The 21,875-nt window shown below is 28.8% G+C and overlaps 2 protein-coding genes across 5 annotated transcripts in view; one reads left to right on the top strand and one right to left on the bottom strand.

The window, feature by feature from the left end:
• Positions 1-825, bottom strand: part of LOC132747845 (fibropellin-1-like) — a 33,138-nt gene extending 32,313 nt beyond the window's left edge. For all 4 annotated transcript variants that reach the window (XM_060737375.1, XM_060737373.1, XM_060737372.1 and 1 more), the window contains exon 1: positions 708-825. The gene's annotated coding sequence lies outside the window, so the exon portion shown is untranslated. The remainder of the gene's footprint in view (positions 1-707) is intronic.
• A 5,656-nt stretch (positions 826-6,481) lies between these two features.
• Positions 6,482-21,875, top strand: part of LOC132747843 (very low-density lipoprotein receptor-like) — a 19,623-nt gene continuing 4,229 nt past the window's right edge. Inside the window, exons 1-5 of the mRNA XM_060737370.1 lie at positions 6,482-7,182; positions 15,581-15,700; positions 17,195-17,311; positions 17,625-17,738; positions 18,594-18,746. Of these exons, the coding sequence (XP_060593353.1) occupies positions 7,143-7,182; positions 15,581-15,700; positions 17,195-17,311; positions 17,625-17,738; positions 18,594-18,746 (544 nt within the window). The 5' untranslated portion in view covers positions 6,482-7,142. The remainder of the gene's footprint in view (positions 7,183-15,580; positions 15,701-17,194; positions 17,312-17,624; positions 17,739-18,593; positions 18,747-21,875) is intronic.

A 21,875-nucleotide genomic window follows, 5' to 3' on the forward strand; every position in this document is an offset into this window, starting at 1 on the left:
GTGGAGTTCCTTTAAATGAACCTTTTTTATAACTTTGCAATATGCTGTCGCATTAATTCGTTCCTTTACAGACGGAAACTTTCTGCAGAAGCGGTACCCGGCAGTGATTTGTGCTCTTGATAACAGACTATTATATAAACAGCTTAAATAGTATTTTTCTTTAATATTTGAAAGTAAGCTATACGTTTACATATAGATTTAGATAAATGTATAAATTATTTGACGGTAACATATGACATACGTGGAATTATCCAAAAATTCGTGGACTTTTAAAAATCTCTTGAACGTCAATGTGTATTATGAGGAAATTTTATCAGCTAACTTTGTAGAATATCATCAACACATTTTAAAAGGAACAGTTTCCTACGCCAATAAATAATGATTTTGTATTGCTTTTAAATAAGCACATACACGGCACCCGGCGCACGGCAGAAAAGCGCAGTTAGTCATCGTATATATTTTGCTAAAAACTAAATATTAACGTAGAAAACCCGCTAAAAATCGCATGTTTCTTCCATGATATCGCTAGAAACGCAAAACGCCGATATAGTTAACAAGGGTAAAATGACGTAAATGCATAGGAAAACACAGTTATCGACTATTTAATCATCAAAACATATCAATTGAGAACTGGACATTTCAAATGTGATGTCAATTTAGCATAGACATAATATTCATAAATATATTAATACATTTTTCAACCTTACCGTACAGTATCAAATTGTAATCTTGTTTATAATCCTTTATAATACACCTACCTACATTACACCAAAAACTGGTAATAAACAATTTACGCTGCAAGGAGTAAAGTATTTTGACTCTATATGGGTAACATCAAATTACCGTCACTTTAACCTCCACTAACTTCTTCCTCTTTTGTTATTTACTTACTTACTGGCGATTGCATTCCTCTTTTGTTGATAATCTTATGTTACACTAAAGTTAAAATAGAAATGACAGTAAGGTTATGGAAACACCAAAACATTGAAGCTTTTGAAATTCATGTTTTTCTTTGTTGTTTTTTCATTTTTTGTTTGTTGTTGTTGTTGTTTTTTTTTGTTTTTTTTGTCAGCTCAACTTTTAATTCAAATATATTTCTTTAGTTTAAACCTCAATTCCCGCTTTTAGTCCCGACATTGAAGACATTTGAATACCAAAAATAATGTTAATGACTGCTCATCATAGTCTCCTACTTTGCCCGTGAGATGTAATCAAGAGAGGAAAGCGTAGTGTCCATTTATTAAAGTACTGCCTTCTCAAACACTTATCTTCTAATCAGGATCCCATTTTAATAGATAACTTTTTAATATTTGTATACCTTATTTTACAACAACGGTCTATGTGTATTTGATAAGTTGTTTGTTCAGAGTAAATTCCTTATTACAAAATGTAGGTAACAATATCCTTGTTTAAAAGCATCAGGTTGCATTCCGAGGGTTACATAATCTATGTTTTTTATGGTTATTATTTTAAGTGTTACTTGGGCGAACGAGCATAAAATACAGCGCGACGATAGCAGTTAAAAGTTCCTTTTCCTGATATTCAACTGAGATTGCTTCTTGTAATGTTGAGGAAAGATGAGCAATAAGAAAATGTCATGGACATATTATATAAAACCCTGCCACAATAAATATATTAGGACATTCCTACAATCTTCGTTAATATGACAAACTACCGATAAGGGAGACAATTTAAAATATGACGATATTATGAATCATTCGTGGTTACATCCCATTGTATTCAATATCAGCTACACACATGCATCTACTAAAAACATAAAATGTTACACTTAGTAATTAAATTTGCGCACTCACAATGAGTTCAATCTACTTGTTTGTACTACATATTCTTCAAAAGGGAAAATTGTATAAGGTGACCGATAATTGCACACATTAAACACATTATTTGATATCTTAGTCTTGAAAAGATGAAGAATCGGATATAGTTTGAACAGTTGGTTTGTTTCATGATTTACATTATTCAGAATTTGTATTTTAGACATGTATATTATTACTTACAGGTTAGATGGCCCCATATGAACAGTTGTTTCCTATATAAACCGGGGCGCTTGTGAAGGTTATTTTGCAAACAACAGTAAATGTACGGCCATATAACATATCAGGAATCGTTATAAAGAATTTTCAATACAGCAAACTTTCTTCTTTTTAAAACTTTATAAACGTCACAATCGTCGAATAAAAAAGTAACGTAACAGACGAGCATTATTATTATTATTATTATTATTATTATTATTAACTCTATATTGCTCTCTATGCCTCCGTTATATTGATGCTTCAATATATAATGTTATTTAACAGAAAAATAAGTAGGCTTGTTCTCGTAATGATAATAATGTTAACACCATTATTGTGTTTAGTAGAATAATATGATTATCATAACTCCCTCGGAAATATGTCGATGTAAACAATATAGCAAGCGTGACGAATTACGAGGTAAATCATTCTGTCAAGGAAAGGTTTGACTGTATCGTATCTTTTTTGATAAAGTTAGACAAAAACAACAAACAACAATTCATGGTATGATAGAATTATCAGTTCTGTATCCATTTTTAGATTTTTTTTTCTCTGCGTTCATTAAGTGCATTAAGTTATTACGTTCTTTTTATATAATAGGATTATTCTTTTTTCTTTATTGAAGAATATGTGGTTTTGTTAGATATAACTGTTTCTAATATGAATTAGATATTATATTTTGAGATAAATTGCTTGAAAATACTGAAATATTATAGATATATGAAAGGTTATGGCAAGTTTTGTAAATTAAACTCCCTGTGTGCTTTTGATATTATCCACCCAAGTTCTGCTTATATCTCGTATGCCGCTGAAAAATGAAGAAAAACATTTCTGCAACTGCCTTTACATACAAGATGCCGACTTGTACCTGTTCAACTGATGAAGTGTTGTTTAACATGCACGTCAACAAGATTGAAAATGATTATGTTGATAATTATAAACACTCTTACAAAAATTGGTATCGGAGGAATCAGAAAAAAAGGCTGACAGTAAATAATATCTTTCTAATGAAATGAAAGCCCTATGGAGATTAAAGTGGATGTTGATTAAGATACATTTACTCCTGTCTTTAACCTTTTTATCACGCTCATTGTTTTAAATTATACATCACTTATCATTCCATTACAATTATATTGGTATACTTAAAATCTAACTGTTATGTTTCATACAATATAAATAAATATTTACTGTAAAAATTAGTATATGACTTAAAGAAACTAAAAAATCAAATAGTTTAAAAGTATGCGCTGAAATAGTAATACTTAGTCGAAATAAATACGTGTTTTGGTTAATGGAAAGAGATGTATCCCCTTTCTATGCCCGTTATTTCTACTTGCAAATGGTAAGAAATACATTGATTCATAATCCATGAGCTCATCGATATAGCGCTGTACCATTCCAGTCATTCAGTACAAAACTTTACAAAATCTTGTAAAAAAAGAATCATGTTTTTGATACGAGTACTCATCATTTTGGCGTTTTATAAAAGTATTATTACAAACTTGAAGGAAATTCTTAAAAAAAAATACTTCTAGATATTCGCAATTTTTGCTTCAAGCGCGCACGAGATAATTCTCTAGCCAAAAAAATAATTCACAGAAGTAAAAGCGTGGCATGGTCATTGTGATGGGTGGGTATAATAGCTTTTTGCATGACTTCAATCAGAACGTTTTTTATTTTAGAAATTTTTTATTTGACGAGTGAGAACCTAAAACTATTAGACTTTATGTTTTTAATAAAATATCTTTATAAAAAACTGTCTTCCATCAGTACGTAAATTACTTATGTTTCAATCGAATTGTTATTTTAATAATTTGCTTTGGTATTTCTATGGACCACACGATAAAACTTCTATGACCTTATGAGGCTGTGGTATTTTGAAGATTTATCTTTAAATAAGCTGTGTTTCATGAGTATTTACATTTTCCATAAACGTATTACAGTAATATGTCTGTCGATGCATAAGCTGGTATCTAAACATGTCACTGGCAATTTTACTTAGTTATAGGTGTGTATTTTGGGACGGGATGGGCAGATTTCGAGTATGGCACTTGTACTTAAACGGAAAGTCAGTCGAAGTAAACTGCACATATTTTAAGATTAACAATTTTAATGTTAAATAAGAATTAATGCAAATGCATGTCAATAGTTTCAAATTATGGCATATGCTAAACATTACTAGGTAATCGGATAATAATTTTATTTACCCGTTATTAGAGGTAATTTAGGTTTAGGCAATGCGTCATAATAAGTTCATCATAGCGTAATTATGAATAATATTAACGAGTTTGATTCACACCACCGAAGTCTTTCCTCGGGTAATTACATATATAGCTTATACTGCTTATTCTCTTTTGCGTTCAGAAAATAGTGTGAGAAATATAAAATGGATATTCCTTTCAACAGAACACTGTAAATATGTTACTATGATTGACAAAGCTTCACCTGTTTGTTGTTTCTCTCTCCATTACAACAATTCACTTACGATAATGGCCACATACAATGTAAACAATTTGCCAATGGAGGCCATAGATAACACTCAATGAAGTAAATGCTAATGAAAAGAATACTTCGATTGGTACAAAGCTGTAAGAATATGTATGCCTTTTCGCTTACGTATTTCCTACAGTTCTGGTCAAGGTTGGACTAAAATATTTGTTGACATCAGTTCTTCTGTACTTTGTTATTGTTCAAATGTTGTAACTTACCCTTCTGTTAATTGACTTTTTTTTTTATTTTATACATGACTTGTAAACACTTTCAAATACACGGTGGTCTCGGATGTTACAAGTGCAGATCAAGGTTAGCCGACACTTTTTTGCCGTGATATCAAAAGCTCCGCTCTTTACACTTTCTCTATTAAGTAGTATCCTTAAAACGTCCATATTGAAAGATTTACAATCAAATCTAAACTATTTAGCGGTAACAGTAACGGTTGAATAAATGGAGTTTTAAGAAATAATTTAGTATCACTCTATCTCAATGAAGGAGAATATACACAGACTTCGTGTAGAATATTTCTTATAAATCTAATACGCCTTTTTTACGTCATTTGCTATCATTTCAGAAGATTCCAACATTGTTAAAACCATGCGGTTTTCGAAAGTGTATCTATAAGCTTATAGCTTCCTACACAATCGAACTTAAGTAAATTCTGTATAAACCAAAGCTAAAAGACCTGAACTTTTTTATCAAAAGTTAATCAGTTTTTAATTATTCTGTACGTATCTTTCAATTGTTGAGAATGCATCTGTATTCCGCAGTTGATTGATCAATTAAACTCTCTTAATCGGCCAGTTGGCCAGTTATCTTCCCTTAACGTTAATACATACATAAAACGACGACCAAGTGAACTTTAATAAAAACATCCAAAATGACATTTTACTAATTCAAATATGCCTTTCTTATTCTCGACTTCAATCATACGACAAACATTTTTTCTCTTGTTGGAAAGTTTTATCTTTTACCATCAGAAATGTTTGTTTTTCCTCCAAGATGCCACAAACCGTAACTTCAATAGCCGGAAAAAACAGAAACATAGATGTGTTACAAAACAGAATGATAAAAACAATAAAACAATAAACTCTAGAGAAGTTAGCATACCTATAATACAGTGTATTAAGTACTTATACATCTATCAACAAAAAACAAAGAACCGACATTGCCTTTTTGCATTATATCGACAGATTGTAATGTTATATAAGCTTTCATAGAAAATATTTGTTTTGTAACATTTGTCATTTTCTGTAGTGTATCAAGCTTATAATGATAAAGAAACTCTCTTTTCTTCTAGATTACCGTAAAAGTGTTTAAATTGATGTATGAAATCAGTAAAATCCTTGCTCATTTTACATGTCAGTGTTACTATACCTTCCTTGTTCGTCAGTATCATAAATTGTTGAACTTTGATTATTGTTGAAGTCAGTTTGTTTATCTCTGTGTTACCTTTTGAAAACTTACTTTATTAGTTTGACATAATTTAACATATTAGTTCCCTGTAATTGTTTAGATATTATATAGTGTGCAAATTCTTTCTTCTTTGTGATTTTCTTTGTTTCATCATATGTAATTATAACGTCTAACATACGTATTTACAGTAGCATACTAAGAAAACCCGAATGTATGTTCTTTATTAAATCATGCGATAAAACTGTGATTACCTCAGCACGTAGAGCATTATAGATAATATCTGGGAATTTACTGGTTTATATATAAAATAACTCTATAATATATATGGTAATAAGAAGATCTTACAATATTAACAATAAAACAATATAGTAGACCTAATCATATAAAATAAATCCATATTATAAAATTACTCTTTTTTATCCATTATTCATAATATAACAGTATTCTCTGAATGTTCGTTTGACTTCGTGTATAGTTAGACTCTCTCTAGATAACGCAGCATAGGTAGATGATAAACAAACTGCTCTAATACCTGTACACACGCACGCGCGCTTATTACAAGACGCGCACGTGAATTATTCGACAAAAATCTACATAATTCTAAATTTTCAAGTATTGGAACTTACTCGCTGATGTGAAATGAAGAAAGTTTTTAAAGATTAAACATTAGTGTTCTTGCTTGCGTGAATACATGGAATATACTTTGCCGTATTAATCTTTACCGTAATAATCTGCAATTGTGATAAATGAAAGCTTTTAAGATGAAAATATTACAAGAAAGATAAATAATAGTAACAGTGGATATTGAGTAATGTATAAGCATGGTAAATAACAATACTGAAAACGGTTAAAACACAATAACTCTGTTTGATTTTTTGCAAATAATGATAGATCATACACGAGATTTAATGTTTTGTAATTAATTTTCTTAATTATATCAAATCTAAGATGACCAAAAATAAATATGCGTTTTGAATTTTTGGAAATAAAGGTCCTGACTTTGTATCTCAACTTTTAACATTAACTAATAAATACGGTGCTGTGTTCAAATTGGATTAAACCGGATAAAAACCGCACAATGGTATTACATAATTATATTTGTTTAGTGAAGACAAATTGTTTGGCACTCAACTCAGACACTTAGATATTTTTTCTGGAATGTAGATTAAAACAATAGAGGGTGTATCAGAGAGAAGTAAAATGTTGAAGACATTGTTTCCTTTGTTGCTGCTAATTGAAGGTATGAACATATTTTAGTTTTTCTTAACTGAGAATCGTGATCATTACTTATTTTTTTTTCTTTCTTAATTAAATTGAAATTGTTGTCGTTTTTTTATATCATTCATCATCATTTTCATTATAAAAGGGTCTCTACCTAAGTGTGTTTATGACATTACATGACTATATATATATATATATATTGTACTATTTGATGTAGGTATGAATCAAAACTTCTGTAAAATATATCAGATCATTCCATCACTCCAGTTTTTCCCACCCCTATAATAATCGTTATGATAATGAAAAAAGTCCGCAAATGAAAAACGTTTAACCTTAAAGATATATATAACACTCAAATTTCATATTTGAATTGACTGAGTATTACGTCTATACAGTCTCTTTAAAAAAAGTAAAATAAACATCTTTTGAATACACACAGAAAAAAATATGTAACCAAAAATGCTTGAAGTATAAGTCTGCAACCAAAATGTGCTTGAACAAGATAAATTTTGTGTATTGAACGTTATCTTCGGACTAGCGAACTAAACCATTTGTACAGCATTGACAGAAACATATTTTGTTATTGTTAAATGCAGTTCAAAACTTACAAATTCGAATAGATTAGGAGAAAAACCGACCAGAACAGTTACATGTCAAATTTCAAAATTTCTACATGATCAGTTAATATCTTCAATAACTTCGACAAAACAGAATCTAGGCTGCTGAAACCTTTAACCGAGTGTGGCATATTTATTGCATTATGGAATAGACATACTAATGAACTTCAAAATAACAAAGAAACCCACATGCCTGGCAAAAATTCATTCACCCGTTTTAAAAAATCACGCCTTGTTCGCCATTTTGTCAAGTTTGCAACTAATTCGCTCGCTTGAACCAAGTGTGCAACCGCTTCACGTCCTGTCCCTTGATAGGGAATACAGCTTCCCAAACACAGTTTATACATTCACTTACTCAAATTAGACATATTCAGGAAGACTTTACATAATTTCAATAAATTTCTGCAATAAAAGTAGTTTAATCAGAAATGAGAAAAATAAGAATCGCACAAATTTAATGCTCATATTTTTTGTATCAGTTTGTATATTTGATCGTTTGTAGAGCCAAAATTGATCGGATAATACTTTCAAATTTCCTGTTTCAGGCTGTGAGACTTCAATGGAGCACTTTTAATTTATGTTTCAAATTTTCTGATGTGAAAGATTATCTTAACGTTAGACATGCCCAGCTACGATTAAGATATTATTTGATTATTTAACTGTATTCAGGTAGATGAAATCTTAATATACATCATTTGTTAATAGGAAATCATTGGCATATTTGTCTTGTTAATTGATAACATAGATGTACACATCTATATGTATGTTATCAAGATAAATGGACATTATTAATAACAAAGTCTAACTAACTTTATTTCATTCGATCTTTTAAAAGAGTCGTGTAAAGATATAATTTTTAATATAATATGTGAAAAAAGTGTATCATTTTAAATTGTTTACAATGCACAGGGACAGAAACAAAAACGATTGCAAAAGAATATTTATTTTCAGATAGTATCATTGTGATACAACGCCAATATGATAACGAAATGAAGTTCCGTTCCCCTTTTATAATGTATCGTTCTCCTGCCCTTCAAACAAAGCTTAAATATAGATAAATTAATAATGATCATTTCATGAAGAATAATGGAGAATACAGAGAATGCTATGTGCTATGTGTTTGTATTGTAATCTATTCTTCCTTTTTAAAACTATTTAGTTTAAACATATTTATTTCCCGAATATTTACATGATATACATAATACAATACAATCAGAATACAAATATATAATATATTCAAAGAAAAGGATGAGAACGAAAGACTAAGTCTTATAAAATTCTTCTCCTTTTAGTGTAACTTTATAATGAGTCGATTTTATAATATTTTGTACAACTATTTACCAAGAGCTAAGACAAAATAAATAAATAAATAAGTAAATAAATAAATAAAAAAAAATAATAAAAAAGTAAAAAATCAGACAAAAACACAACAACATAACATAAATCTTAATAGTTAACCAAATAAAAACAGCATACAAATCTTTTCCTTATTAAATGTAAATTATTATAAATAAAATAACAGTGTTTTTTTTCTTTGTCGTTTTCAGTTGTTTTTGTTTGTATGTTGTTTTAATTCATTGCAAAGATAAAAAAAATACACATTTAAAGTTGATATATTTGCCAACATGAATATACAAGTTTATTTCATTGAAGAAATATTTTCTTTCTTATTATATTATACTGTATCATGGAAAAATGACTTACATGTATTCATCTGGCTTGCTATGTAAATTGGTATCTTATTTGTTATGTTTATATTGGTGAAAACAATACCGTTATGTGTATATGGTTTATAACTAGTATACTCTCTATGTGTTTATCTTCACCATAATTACTGACCCATCATGTGATGTACTCGTTCATTCATCAATATTTATGCCTGGAAGCAATAAAAAACATTAAGCCGTGCGATTTCTCCCCTTAATCACTAATAATACAAACAGGTATTCGTATATTTTTTCCCTTCGATCAGGCTGCATTATAATAAATAAACCCAGAGAGGGCAACGTTTATATAATTAATGTACACCGTTTGTTCACTCGGAAAAGAATCTCCTAAAGAAAAGTAAGTATTAAAAGATTATGTTTGCGAAAGTACCGAAATAAACTATGTAAAATGATGTTACGATCATCACGAATATGGTTTCACTATCATCAAGGCTGCAGGATAATTTACAATCATGATAAACTATTGCAAACGATATTTACCGAAAGACTGTAACATCCAAGACAATAAATAACCAAGTATCTTTAGTTATTAGTTATTTAGAACTAAATGGGTATAAACTTTTTCACTCTTATAGAAAATTTCAGAATAAACGAGCCAGACGGAGCAGTGGGGGCATTTTAGCGTATGTAAAAAGGTCGATCATAAAAGGTGTTAAACTAGTCAGAAATGACATTGATTGTATTATGTGGTTGAAACTGGATAAATATTTTTTCCAGGTACCAGAAGATATCTATGTATGTTCCATATATATTGCCCCAGAAAGTTCACCTGTTCATAATCTATATGATACTGATATATTTAGAAAATTAGAGAATGATATAAATTGTTACGAAAATAAAGGAATGGTATATGTGTGCGGAGATACAAACTCGAGAATTGGTTCAAAATCTGACTGTATAAATTATGATATATTGTTATATGATCATGATTATTTAGCTATGGATACATTTATTCCGCGGACGACGACTGATCGTGGTACAAACCGGTTTGGGGAGCAATTACTTGATCTTTGTAAATCTACCGATATACGCATTGTAAACGGACGGTTGGATAGCGACGCGAATCTCGGGAAACCTACTTGTTATACGTATAACGGGAATAGTGTAGTGGATTATTTGTTAACAAAAGCATGCAATTTTGAAAATATTTCAGAGTTTCGTGTTCATGATTTGACCGCACACTCAAATCACGCCCCGATTTCATTCTCGGTGAAAGTAAGGACCGTGCCAGTCGTAACGAATCCGCGTAAACGCACGATTTATAAATGGAATCCAGAATATAGGACGGAATTTGTAAACGATATTTCGCGAGACATAGAAATGCTTTGTCAAAACTTAAATGAATCCAAGCAAAATAACCAGAATCCAGATGAAATGGTTAATATTTTTACAACATATTTATCTGAAAGAGGTAATGCGTATTTTGAAACTTGTTGTAAGGCAACTGTTAACGCATGTTTCAACGATAATAAAACGAATAAATGGTTCGATGAAAGCTGTAAACAAAAGTATACTGTATATAAAAATGCTGTTTTAGAATTTAATGCTAACAAATCTGTAGAAAATAGAGAAATATTATATTTAAAAAAGAAGGATTATAAATATCATTGTAGAAAAGTAAAACGGAACTTTGACAGAAAACAAGCTGCAAAAATGAATGAATTGAGAAACAAAAAAGCCAAAAGAATTTTGGAGGATGTTTCGTCAAAGTAAATCAACCGTGTCTGATGAAAACATAGATTTGGATGATTTTTATAATCATTTTAAGAACTTAGCATCTGAATTTTTCTGTTGCGGAAGATGACGAAATTGAAGATTTTTACATATTTTTGATGAAAATGCAAATTTTAACTCTACTTTTGAGGAGCTTGATGTACCTTTTACGACTGATGAAATAAGAAAAGCTATCAAAAAACTAGGAACAAATAAAAGTAGCTCTTTTGACCACATTATGTACGAGTATTTTAAAGAAGGTATAGATATTTTAGACAAACCTTTAGAAATATTGTTCAATCATATTTTAGAAACGGGTTGTTTTCCCAAATCATGGTCACAGGGAGTTGTTATACCTGTTTTTAAAAAAGGTGATTCTAGTGAACCTACTAATTATAGAGGTATAACATTAATCAGCTGTTTTGCAAAATTATTTACTGTTGTTATTAATGAGCGTTTAAAAAAGTGGGCTGATATTAATGATATACTCACCGATGCACAATTTGGTTTTAAATGTAACTATAGCACAGTAGACGCTATATTTCTCCTTCATGCTTTTATAGAACGACAATTAAAACAAAAAAAGAAATTATATTGCTGTTTTGTTGATCTTATGAAATGCTTTGATTCTATTTACAGAAATGCCTTATGGGTAAAATTGATAAAATATGGTGTAAATGGACGCTTATTTTGTGTAATCAGGTCTCTGTATGAAGATGTTAAATTATGTGTACGTCATATGGATACCTTGTCTGATTTTTTCAAATGTGATGTTGGATTATTGCAAGGGGAGATAATTTCTCCGATACTTTTCTCATTATTCGTAAATGATATTGAGTTGTTTTTACAAAAAGATGATAGTTCTTGTTTGACATTAGAGCAACTTTCTATATACCTACTACTTTTTGCCGACGATGCAGTCATTTTCTCAGAGACGGCGCATGGGCTTCAAACTTCATTACATAATTTAAAAGACTATTGTAATAAATGGCAATTAAAAGTAAATGTTAATAAAACGAAGGTTCTTGTATTTAAAAAAGGTGGAATGATCAATGTAAATGAACATATTTATTACGACGGGGAAGAATTGGAATTTGTTTCAAGTTTTAATTACTTAGGTATTGTGTTATCTAGTGGTGGATCTTTTAAGACAGCAACAAAAACATTAGCTGATAAAGCTCTTAAAGCTATGGGCTCATTGTTTAGTATTACAAAATGCATTGAAGTTCCTGTAAATATTATGTTAAATTTATTCGATTCATATGTTGCATCTATATTGAATTATTCTTGTGAAGTATGGGGGTTTGAAAAAGCGGAAAATATAGAACGTATACATAGAAAATTCATGAAATGGATACTCAATGTTAAAATGTCTACTGCTAATTCTGCATTATATGGTGAATTGGGTAGATATCCATTATATGTAGTTAGACAAGTTAGAATTGTTAAATATTTCCTAAAGTTGTATGTTGAAAAGGATTATAACTGTATTTTATCAAGCACAATGAACACTTTAAGATATGAAGCTGAAAATTGTAACTTTGTGAACTGGGCATCTAAAGTCCGAGATTTACTACAAAACACTGGTTTTCACGAAGTATGGATGTATCCTTCTTCGGTAAATATTAATATGTTTGTTCCTATTTTTCGTACTAGAATTATTGACATGTATATAAATAATTGGAGACAAGATATTTGTTCAAGTCATCTTTGTTTTTATTTAAAGAATTAAAGCCAGATTTTCAAAGGTCCGAATATATAAATAAAATGAAATGTCGTAGTTTAAGAAATATTTTAGCTAAAATACGTTTATTCTTCACATGACCTACATATTGAAAACTGGTAGACATAGAAATATAGATAGAAACGATAGAAAATGTACACTGTGCCAATGTAATGATATTGAAGACGAATACCATTTTATTTTAATATGTCCAATGTATGCTTTACTTAGAAATCAGTATATTCCTAGGTATTATCATAGACACCCGAGTATGCTCAAACTCACACAATTGTTGAATTCTACAAATGTAAAGGTCTTAAACAAATTGGCTCTGTTTTGCAGAAATGCTTTTAAATTAAGAACAAATGAATTAAATTCTTTGTTATGATCTGATGAAATATGTAAAGTTGTTTGCATGTTTATAATATGATATTATCATTATTAGTATGTGCATGTAAAAATTGGTTGTATGTAACGATGAACTGTAAATGTTCAAGTTAGATTCAAATAAAATTTCTGTTCTGTTCTGTTCTGTTCTGTTATTTACTGACATAAAATAACAGTGTTTTCTTTTTTCTTTGTTTGGTTGTTGTTTTAATTCATTGCAAAATAACATATATACATTTAAAGTTGATATATTTGCCAAGTAACCAACATGAATGATTGTTTCATTGAAGACACTTATCAAATATATATAATTATTATTAACTATTGCATATCTAGCCTTTTACTTATATAAATCTATTGTGTAGCGTTTTATTGAGAAAAAAAATTAGTTCTTTCATTCATTCCTTTTTTTGTGGAGGAAAAATACAAAATTCAAATATTCTTTTTATGGTTTACCATATTTATGAAATGAAAATGGATTTCTTTTATGGCATTTGAGAGGCATTATATGGCATTCTCTATTTGAGAATAGAGCCAACCGTCGCAGTGGGCAAATTATCAACTACACACATAGTTGATTCGATCATGTAAAAATAGAAAAATAGGTAAAATATAATTGAATTTTATATCAAAATCTATATTCAGAAATTTACACCGCATATCAATCATTTTAAGTAAATCATACCAGTATATTCCAGGTTTTCATAATGTTTTTATTATAAGTTCGAGTATATAAACTTAAAACGCCCGTTAACACCATGAATATAGATCCCAACAGAGTACTTTTATGTAAGACTTATTGTGTGTATACGTGTCTTTTGTTGTTTTTCTTATATAACTTTTAATATTCTATTTCAATAATACATTGTTTGCAAAAAAAAATGAAAGTTCACTAAACAAGGCATTATTTAAACATATCAGGGAAAAATGGGTTTATTGTTTTTGCGTAATCCATGGTTTACTTATTCTCCTTTTTTCTCCATTGATTACGAGTAATTATGTGTACACCATAATTGTGAGAGTGATTACCTGAAAATCATTAATACTCATATGTTCCTGCTATGCTGCAGCATATACATTCTATCGATTTTATTCTAAATAGATGTTTTATGTAATACACAGGAATTTCAGGTAGATAGGAAGCTCTTACATATACCTGTTTGAAAGAACCAAGCGCAAACTCACCTGCATTAAATGATTAATGTAAAAAGTACATAATTTGATACCCAAAAATAAATAAATAAATAAATAAAAAAAAATTAAAAATGTAAAAAATGAATAAAACTATAAAAAAATGATATAATATTTTTTCAACACTTCAATAACTAAGATACATATTATGAATAAAACCCTCAGCCTGTTAATCATACTTGTAAATATCATTCGTATTAATGTAATTTTGATTGTGCAGGTGGCTATATTAATCGGTCATTGCACTGTTAAAATGTGGGAAAATGCACGATTGTGATATTCGAGTAGCCATGGGATAAATATGAATACAGCTTAAAGCTATCAACGAGAATGGCAACTACCGGAAAAGCAGATTCATTATTATTCTCTTACTAAATATACATTCTGTAAAACGTGTAACGCTACACGAATTGATTATTGTTTGCTTACGAATAACGTTAAAAAACATTCATGACTTGAACACATACATGTACAAGGTGTGGTTAATAGAAGAGTAGGATGTATGTATTTCTTCAGTTGAACATGACCCAAATTTCATAGGAAGATTTATTATAAACCGTGCATGGTACCTATTCTAAATAGACAGTATTTAGGTCGGATCATTGTAACATTTCTATATAGATATAGACTGTAAGTAAATGGTTTCTGCAATAGTAATTAACTCCACTGTATTTGTAAGATGATTGGTAAAGTAATTGGTGGCAGTAATATATAAGGTTATGTCAATCACACCATATATCCAAAGTATTTAGGGGTATAAAGTACTAAGGGAAGAATTGTTAGATATATGTTAGAGATGTATGTTTTTCGTCCTCACCCAAGGAGTATGTAGGGACGGGTATGTGGTATGTCAAAGAATGTGTTAATCAAAGGTTGTTCCGTTCGCTGAAATGCCATGTTCTTAAGATGAAATTCCTAATAAAACTTCAGATGTTTGAATTCTTGCTTTTGTACTATATGATGATTTATTTATACATTTTTATAATATGTAGAAGCGAATTGTGACCGCGAGATAAAGAAGAATATTAAACCTGTTTATTTGCCACAATACAATTTCAGGTATAACCTGCAAGTGGTTCTGCGGAGATAACGAACTACGATGTATAGATGGTACATGTGTACCTAACAGTAAACGAATGGATGGAAGGAAAGACTGTCCCCAGGGCAGGTATGATGAAGGTATGTATATACATGTATGTTTATATTTCTACTTCATTTCCTTATGCTACAAAAGTTTTGACATAATTGCAGTTTTATTCACCGATGATTGCAATTAATAGATTTATTCCAATCTATAATTGATACGAGAAGTTTATAAGGAACTAACTAGTGTATGTGCAAGACAACAGCGTTGTAAATGGTTCTAAAATACGTCTGCATTTTAACAATCCGTCTCTTGTTCAATAAGCGATTTTGTGTATTCGTACGTCCTGTTGAAAGAGCTGCTTTCATAAAAAAATGTCTACGTTGATGAAACAAATCTCACTTTATCACGAATGGCGACTGAATAATTTCTTCATTATTAAAATAAACCTGAATGTTTTACGATGAGCCTTCAGTAACTACATTTACACCACTAACAACTCCAGTAACACAATAAAATGACGGATACTGCATTTCGTACAATCATTGCATTAACATAAATTGCTTTTCACCTAAAATATGATATTTATATTACCTTTGTATACAAAAGAAATGTTTTACCTAGGCTTTTATCATTCTTAGCATTAGCAAAGATCACAAAAAGCATAAAACATTCTACGAAACAGCGTTCCAGTGTGGTTTTGATTACTTTTTATGCTAAAATATGCAGAAAACATTAGAGATGTTATGCAATTTAACGTCTTGTGTAATCGCTTAATCAGAACTTTGTACCACTCTTCAGGTAGGCAATAGCACAACAGATAAATCATTGCATTGTAAAATTGCCAATTAACATTTCTCTCGACTGTAGATGAAATATTTTACACAAACGCTTTACAAACAAGCTTGTAAACAATAGTTTCAGACTTATATGCAAAATTTATATAATTGTTTATTTTTTAAGCATTTGCTATTTTCCCAGAAAACAATGTCAAAATGTCAAATTTTAAGTATTATGATATGTTATAATCAGTTTGCCAAAACTCTTTTTGATTTCGATTATAATTATAGAATTTATCAAGTTCGAGTGTGTATACTAGGAATCAACAAGTACTAAACATTGAGGGCTTGTCACTGACGGGAATAGAACCCAACCAGCCTGCAATCCGATGATATTTATGATTTATAATTATGATATCTAAGGTTGATGTAATATGGTTACATCTTTTTGTCTTTTTGTCTCGCTTTACATACATTGAATGTACTAACATTAGGCATATCCGTTGGCCTTTGTTATATATATTACCAATGTGTGGTTACAACAGCAAGAAAGTTTTCATTTTATCTCTATGAAACTTGAGTTTCGATTTTCGACTTTTAGTTTTTCATTCAAATTTTCCCTTTCCAAAATTTATTTCGTCAACCCGTCTACAATTTTACACCTTAAATAAAACGAAGGCTAAGTTATGACTAAATTAATGGTGTACCATGGAAATTTTACTTTTAAAGTTTAATATATACATAGTATTTAAATAAAGTCAAACGTCCTATCTTAAACTTATACAAATTCTTATTTTCATTATTCTATAGAAACAGACCATAGACTCTGGTGTAAAACTACTCATGGAAACTGTGCAAATGGGAAATGTATACACAAGAAGAAATTTGATGACGGCATTAATGACTGCGGGGATAACTCAGACGAAGGTTGTTTCGAAAATTGTATAAATGTAGAAATTAATGTTAAAAATCCTGAAATCAAATTAATGTTTTTAGTCAACCAGATCTGATTACTAATACTAGGTCTTGTATTCAGGTTTTTTTAGTGGGTTAGGTTAGAAACATTAAATTGAATTAGAAATTTTTATTGCATTTCTGTGACTTGTTCATAACGTTCTGTTTTTGAAAAAAAATATATTTCTTTGACAGATTTAACTGTATGCAACGGCATATATCATTTATATTTAAAGCATTTTATTTATAAAAACAAGTGTTATTTTTCTTAAATATATTATTTCAGTGCGCTTCCCATGTACACCGCCACTATATTCATGCAAAAGCACCCCAGTTATTTGCATCAACATGTCAAATTTAAATGATGGCGTCACAGATTGTCCTGATGCTTCCGATGAAGGTATTGGAGATAAAACCCTTATTGTGACTAATAATGATAGTTTGTATCATAGTTTGGAGACCTTTCTGTTGAAAATGTGTCAGGGTTAAATCGTATACATATACATGCACAGTGCGTTAACTGGAGTACTCCAGAGCATGCCCATTGATTGGCTCATTTTTGCTGGGGTTTACATATTGTGACGACAGAGAAAGGGAAGGCGACAGAAATGTCATATTCAGATGTTCGTTCATTGGTTCATTTTTGCCGGGGTTTCATATTGTGACAACAGGGAACGTGCTTTTATGTTTGACTATGATACAAAAGAGAAAGAACACCAAAACACTCGGCAATCTGATTAATAGGGGGCTAAGCCCCCTCGCACAAATCAAATAGCCTCGTGTTTCGGTGCTCTTTCTATTACTTAGATGTGTCTAGTGGTGGCTATAATACAACTAGTAATGCCTAGAAAAAGAAACAATAAAGAATTGATCCATGAAGTTATGACCGTTATGTAATTTTTCAAAAATGTCAATTACATTACATCTAATTATTTGTACTACATATATATACAACTGTAATTGTGTTAACTATCACTTTATTGTATAATTAATACCATTTTGCGAAAGATTCTTTGGAATGTATGATATTTTTATTAGCATAAAAAGTAGTGTATGAATGAATGTTTTCTTAGCAGTTTAAAGCATACAAAACATGTATATGTGTATGAATTACATCTTATATATCTTATATGTGTAAGTGATATCTTGACATATATTAAGTAAGTTGTTTGGATAATCTCAGTTAGTATTAAGATGTTGGCAAGAAATAGTGATATACTTTCAATAACTTTTAATAATTGTGTCTTTATTCCAGTCAAACGCCTATTGGGCAGTTGTGGTTTAAACAATGAGTGCGAAGGGAATTGCACGTGTGGAAGATATATTCCGCAATCTGTTTGTTTGAATGACACGTGCATGTGTGACACTGGATACCGAATAGCGGGGAACAAGAAACTTTGCATATCACGTGCGTACTACTCACTAATGTACATGTATAAAAATACTTAAATTGTTTAAATCATTTCCAGTGTTAAACAAAGTCAAAAAAGGAAAAACCTTCATTATAAACATGGCAATAATTTTATTTAGTATGTGGTATTATAAACAATACAATACAGTTTATTTGCTTTAAACAAATAATATTTGCTTTAAACATTAAAACAACGTTTCTTGCATAATAATAGACAGGTATTGTGTACGTATTCCTGAATATTTACACTGAAAAATGTTCGGTTTAGTATCTGTAACAATTATTGTTATCTTTTTGTTGTGTGTATGATTTTAAAAGTGAACATTTAACTCTTCATGTATCGTGTTTATTCGTGACATATCAAAATCCATTGTCATTCATTCAATATGCTGATTATGCTGTAGGCAAATGGAGCTAATAATTCAAGTTTCAAGTTTCAAGTTTTATTGATTCACTCAGCATATTTACATATGATAAGAGGTGTACAATAATATATAAACAAAATTAATAAATGTGTAATCAGGTTGTGTATACAAATTAAATGAACTACAGTAGTTTTAAAAAAGTATTTATAACTACAATATTTCATAACATACAATGTAACTATGTCATTGTGTACATGCTATATTTTGCAAAATAGAAAAATATGAACTACAGTAGTTTTAAAAAAGTATTTATAACTACAATATTTCATAACATACAATGTAACTATGTCATTGTGTACATGCTATATTTTGCAAAATAGAAAAATATTTATAGAATTAAAAAAAAAAAAAAAAAAAAAAAAAAAAAAAAAAAAAAAAAAAGTGACTAGCCAGGTGGGTTCTTAAAGTATTCAAGTATAACATAAACATATTTAACTAAGTTGCTTAATTTTTGTGGATCTGTTTCATTCATTAATTTTCTAAACGTAAACATATTTTTTGTTTTGTTGATTAATTTGTGGTAAAAGTCGTTTTCGTTTATTTTCAAAATAACTACATGAAAAATGTAATGGAATTCATCACCTATATCATTTGAGTTACAAAGACTACATTTTCTTTCATTTCTAACAATACCTAACCACCTTCTCTCTTTCTATAGGGAGGAGATTGTTACACAATCGAAAAATTAACAAATGTTTTTAAATATTTGTCTGACAGTAGACAAAGGTACGGTTTCAAAGCAATGATCAGTTTTGTACATTCTATAATTTAAACATTTTGGCATTGAGTCGACATCACTACGCCATTTTTGTACATATTGGTTACACATTGATATATCAATGGTTTTTAACAATAAGCATTTAGAACCACTAAACTTCTGATTTAACCAAATATAACTCATACCTGTTTCGTCAAAAATGCTCTTAACATTCAATAACCATTTGTACTCCTTACCATTTCTTACAAAATCTTCATATACAAGCTTATAAATATTTGACGATAATTTTTGTAGTGAATTACTGTTAACTAAATCATACCAATAACCAGCAATTCGTTTTCTTAATAATAATTGATAGTGGAAATCGCCCAAGTTTCGCCATAAACCATAACATGCGGTGTACTTTTCTTAACACGTAATACATATTTAAGGAAATCTGTATGCAACTTTTTCTATAAGCGACAAGTCACCATAACCCCACCCACTTCACACCCATAAGTTAAAATTGGTACAATTGTATGATCGAATAACTTTAACTGACAATCAATAGGTAAATCTAGATTTCTTATTTTCTTATATAAACCAAACATTGCCCGTCTTGCTTGATCCACAATATGGTTTCTTTGCAACCGCAAATTGTCTGTTCTTAGAAAAAACTACACCAAGATATTTAAACGTGTCCTACGATCTCTAAAACTTGATTATCTACCGTAATATTCCTGTTTCTATTTCTTTTATCACCAAATACCATTACTTTTGTTTTATCAAAAGTTTATATTTAATTTCCAGATATGACAATAATTAGAAAAAGTGTTCAACACAGATATAAGATCTTGTTCTGTTTTAGCAAAAAGAATGGTATCGTCAGCATATAACAAAAACAACAAGTTTCAAAAAAATATTTAGTCAAAAAAAAGGGAAAAAATTTTTTTTTCCCCCTTTTAAAAAAAAATTTAAAAAAAATTTAAAAAATTTTCCTTTTTTTTTCTTTTTTTTTTTTAAATTTTTTAAAATTTTAAAAAAAAAAAAAATTTTTTTTTTTTAAACCCCAAAGGGTTTTTAAAAAAAAAAAATTTTTTTTTAAAAAAATTTTTTTGGGGGAAAAAAAATTTTTTAAATTTAAAAATTTTTAAAAAAATTTTTTAAAAAGTTAAAATTTTAAAAATTTTTTTTTTTAATAAAAAATTTTTTTTTTTTTTTAATTTTTTTTTTCCCTTTTTAAAAATTTTTTTTTTTTTGGGGTTTTTTCCCCTTTTTTTTTAAAAATTTTTTTTAATTTTTAAACCCCCTTTTTTTAAAAAAAAGTTAAAAAAACCCCCCCCTTTTTTTTTTAAATTTTAAAACCCGGGAAAAAATTTTTTTTTAAAATTTTTTTTCCCAAATTTTTTTTTAAATTTTTTAAAAAAAATTTTTTTTTTTTCCTTTCCTTTTGGTTTTTTAAAATTTTTTAAAAATTTTTTAAAAAAAAAAAAAAATTTTTTTTTTTTTTTTAATTTTTTTTTTCCCTTTTTCTTTTTTATTTTTTTTTTTCCCCCCTTTTTTTTTTAAAAAAAAAAACCCCCAAAAAAAATTTTTTTTTTTTTTTAAAAAATTTTTTTTTTTTCCAAAGGTTTTTTTTTTTTTTTTTTCTTTTTTAAAAATTTTTTAAAAAAAATTTTTTTTAAATTAAAATTTTTTTTAATTTTTTTAAAAATTTTTTTTTTTTTTTTTTTTTTAAAATTTAAAAAATTTTTAAAAATTTTTTAAAAAAAACCCTTTTTTTTTTTTAAATTTTTTTTTTTTAAAAAAAAATTTTTTTTTTGGTTTTAGAAAAAAATTTTTTTAAAATTTTTAAATTTTTTTTTAAAAAATTTTTTTTTTTCCCCCCCCGGAAAAAGGGGGGGGGTTTTTTTTTTAAAATTAAAAAAATTTTTTTTTTTTTCCCCCAATATTTTTCCTTTTTTTTTTAAATTTTTTAAATTTTTTCCCTTAAAATTTTGTTTT

The sequence above is a fragment of the Ruditapes philippinarum genome, unplaced genomic scaffold, assembly GCF_026571515.1.
Source record: "Ruditapes philippinarum isolate M1 unplaced genomic scaffold, ASM2657151v2 ctg1130_1_1_1_1, whole genome shotgun sequence".
Lineage (NCBI taxonomy): Eukaryota > Metazoa > Mollusca > Bivalvia > Venerida > Veneridae > Ruditapes > Ruditapes philippinarum.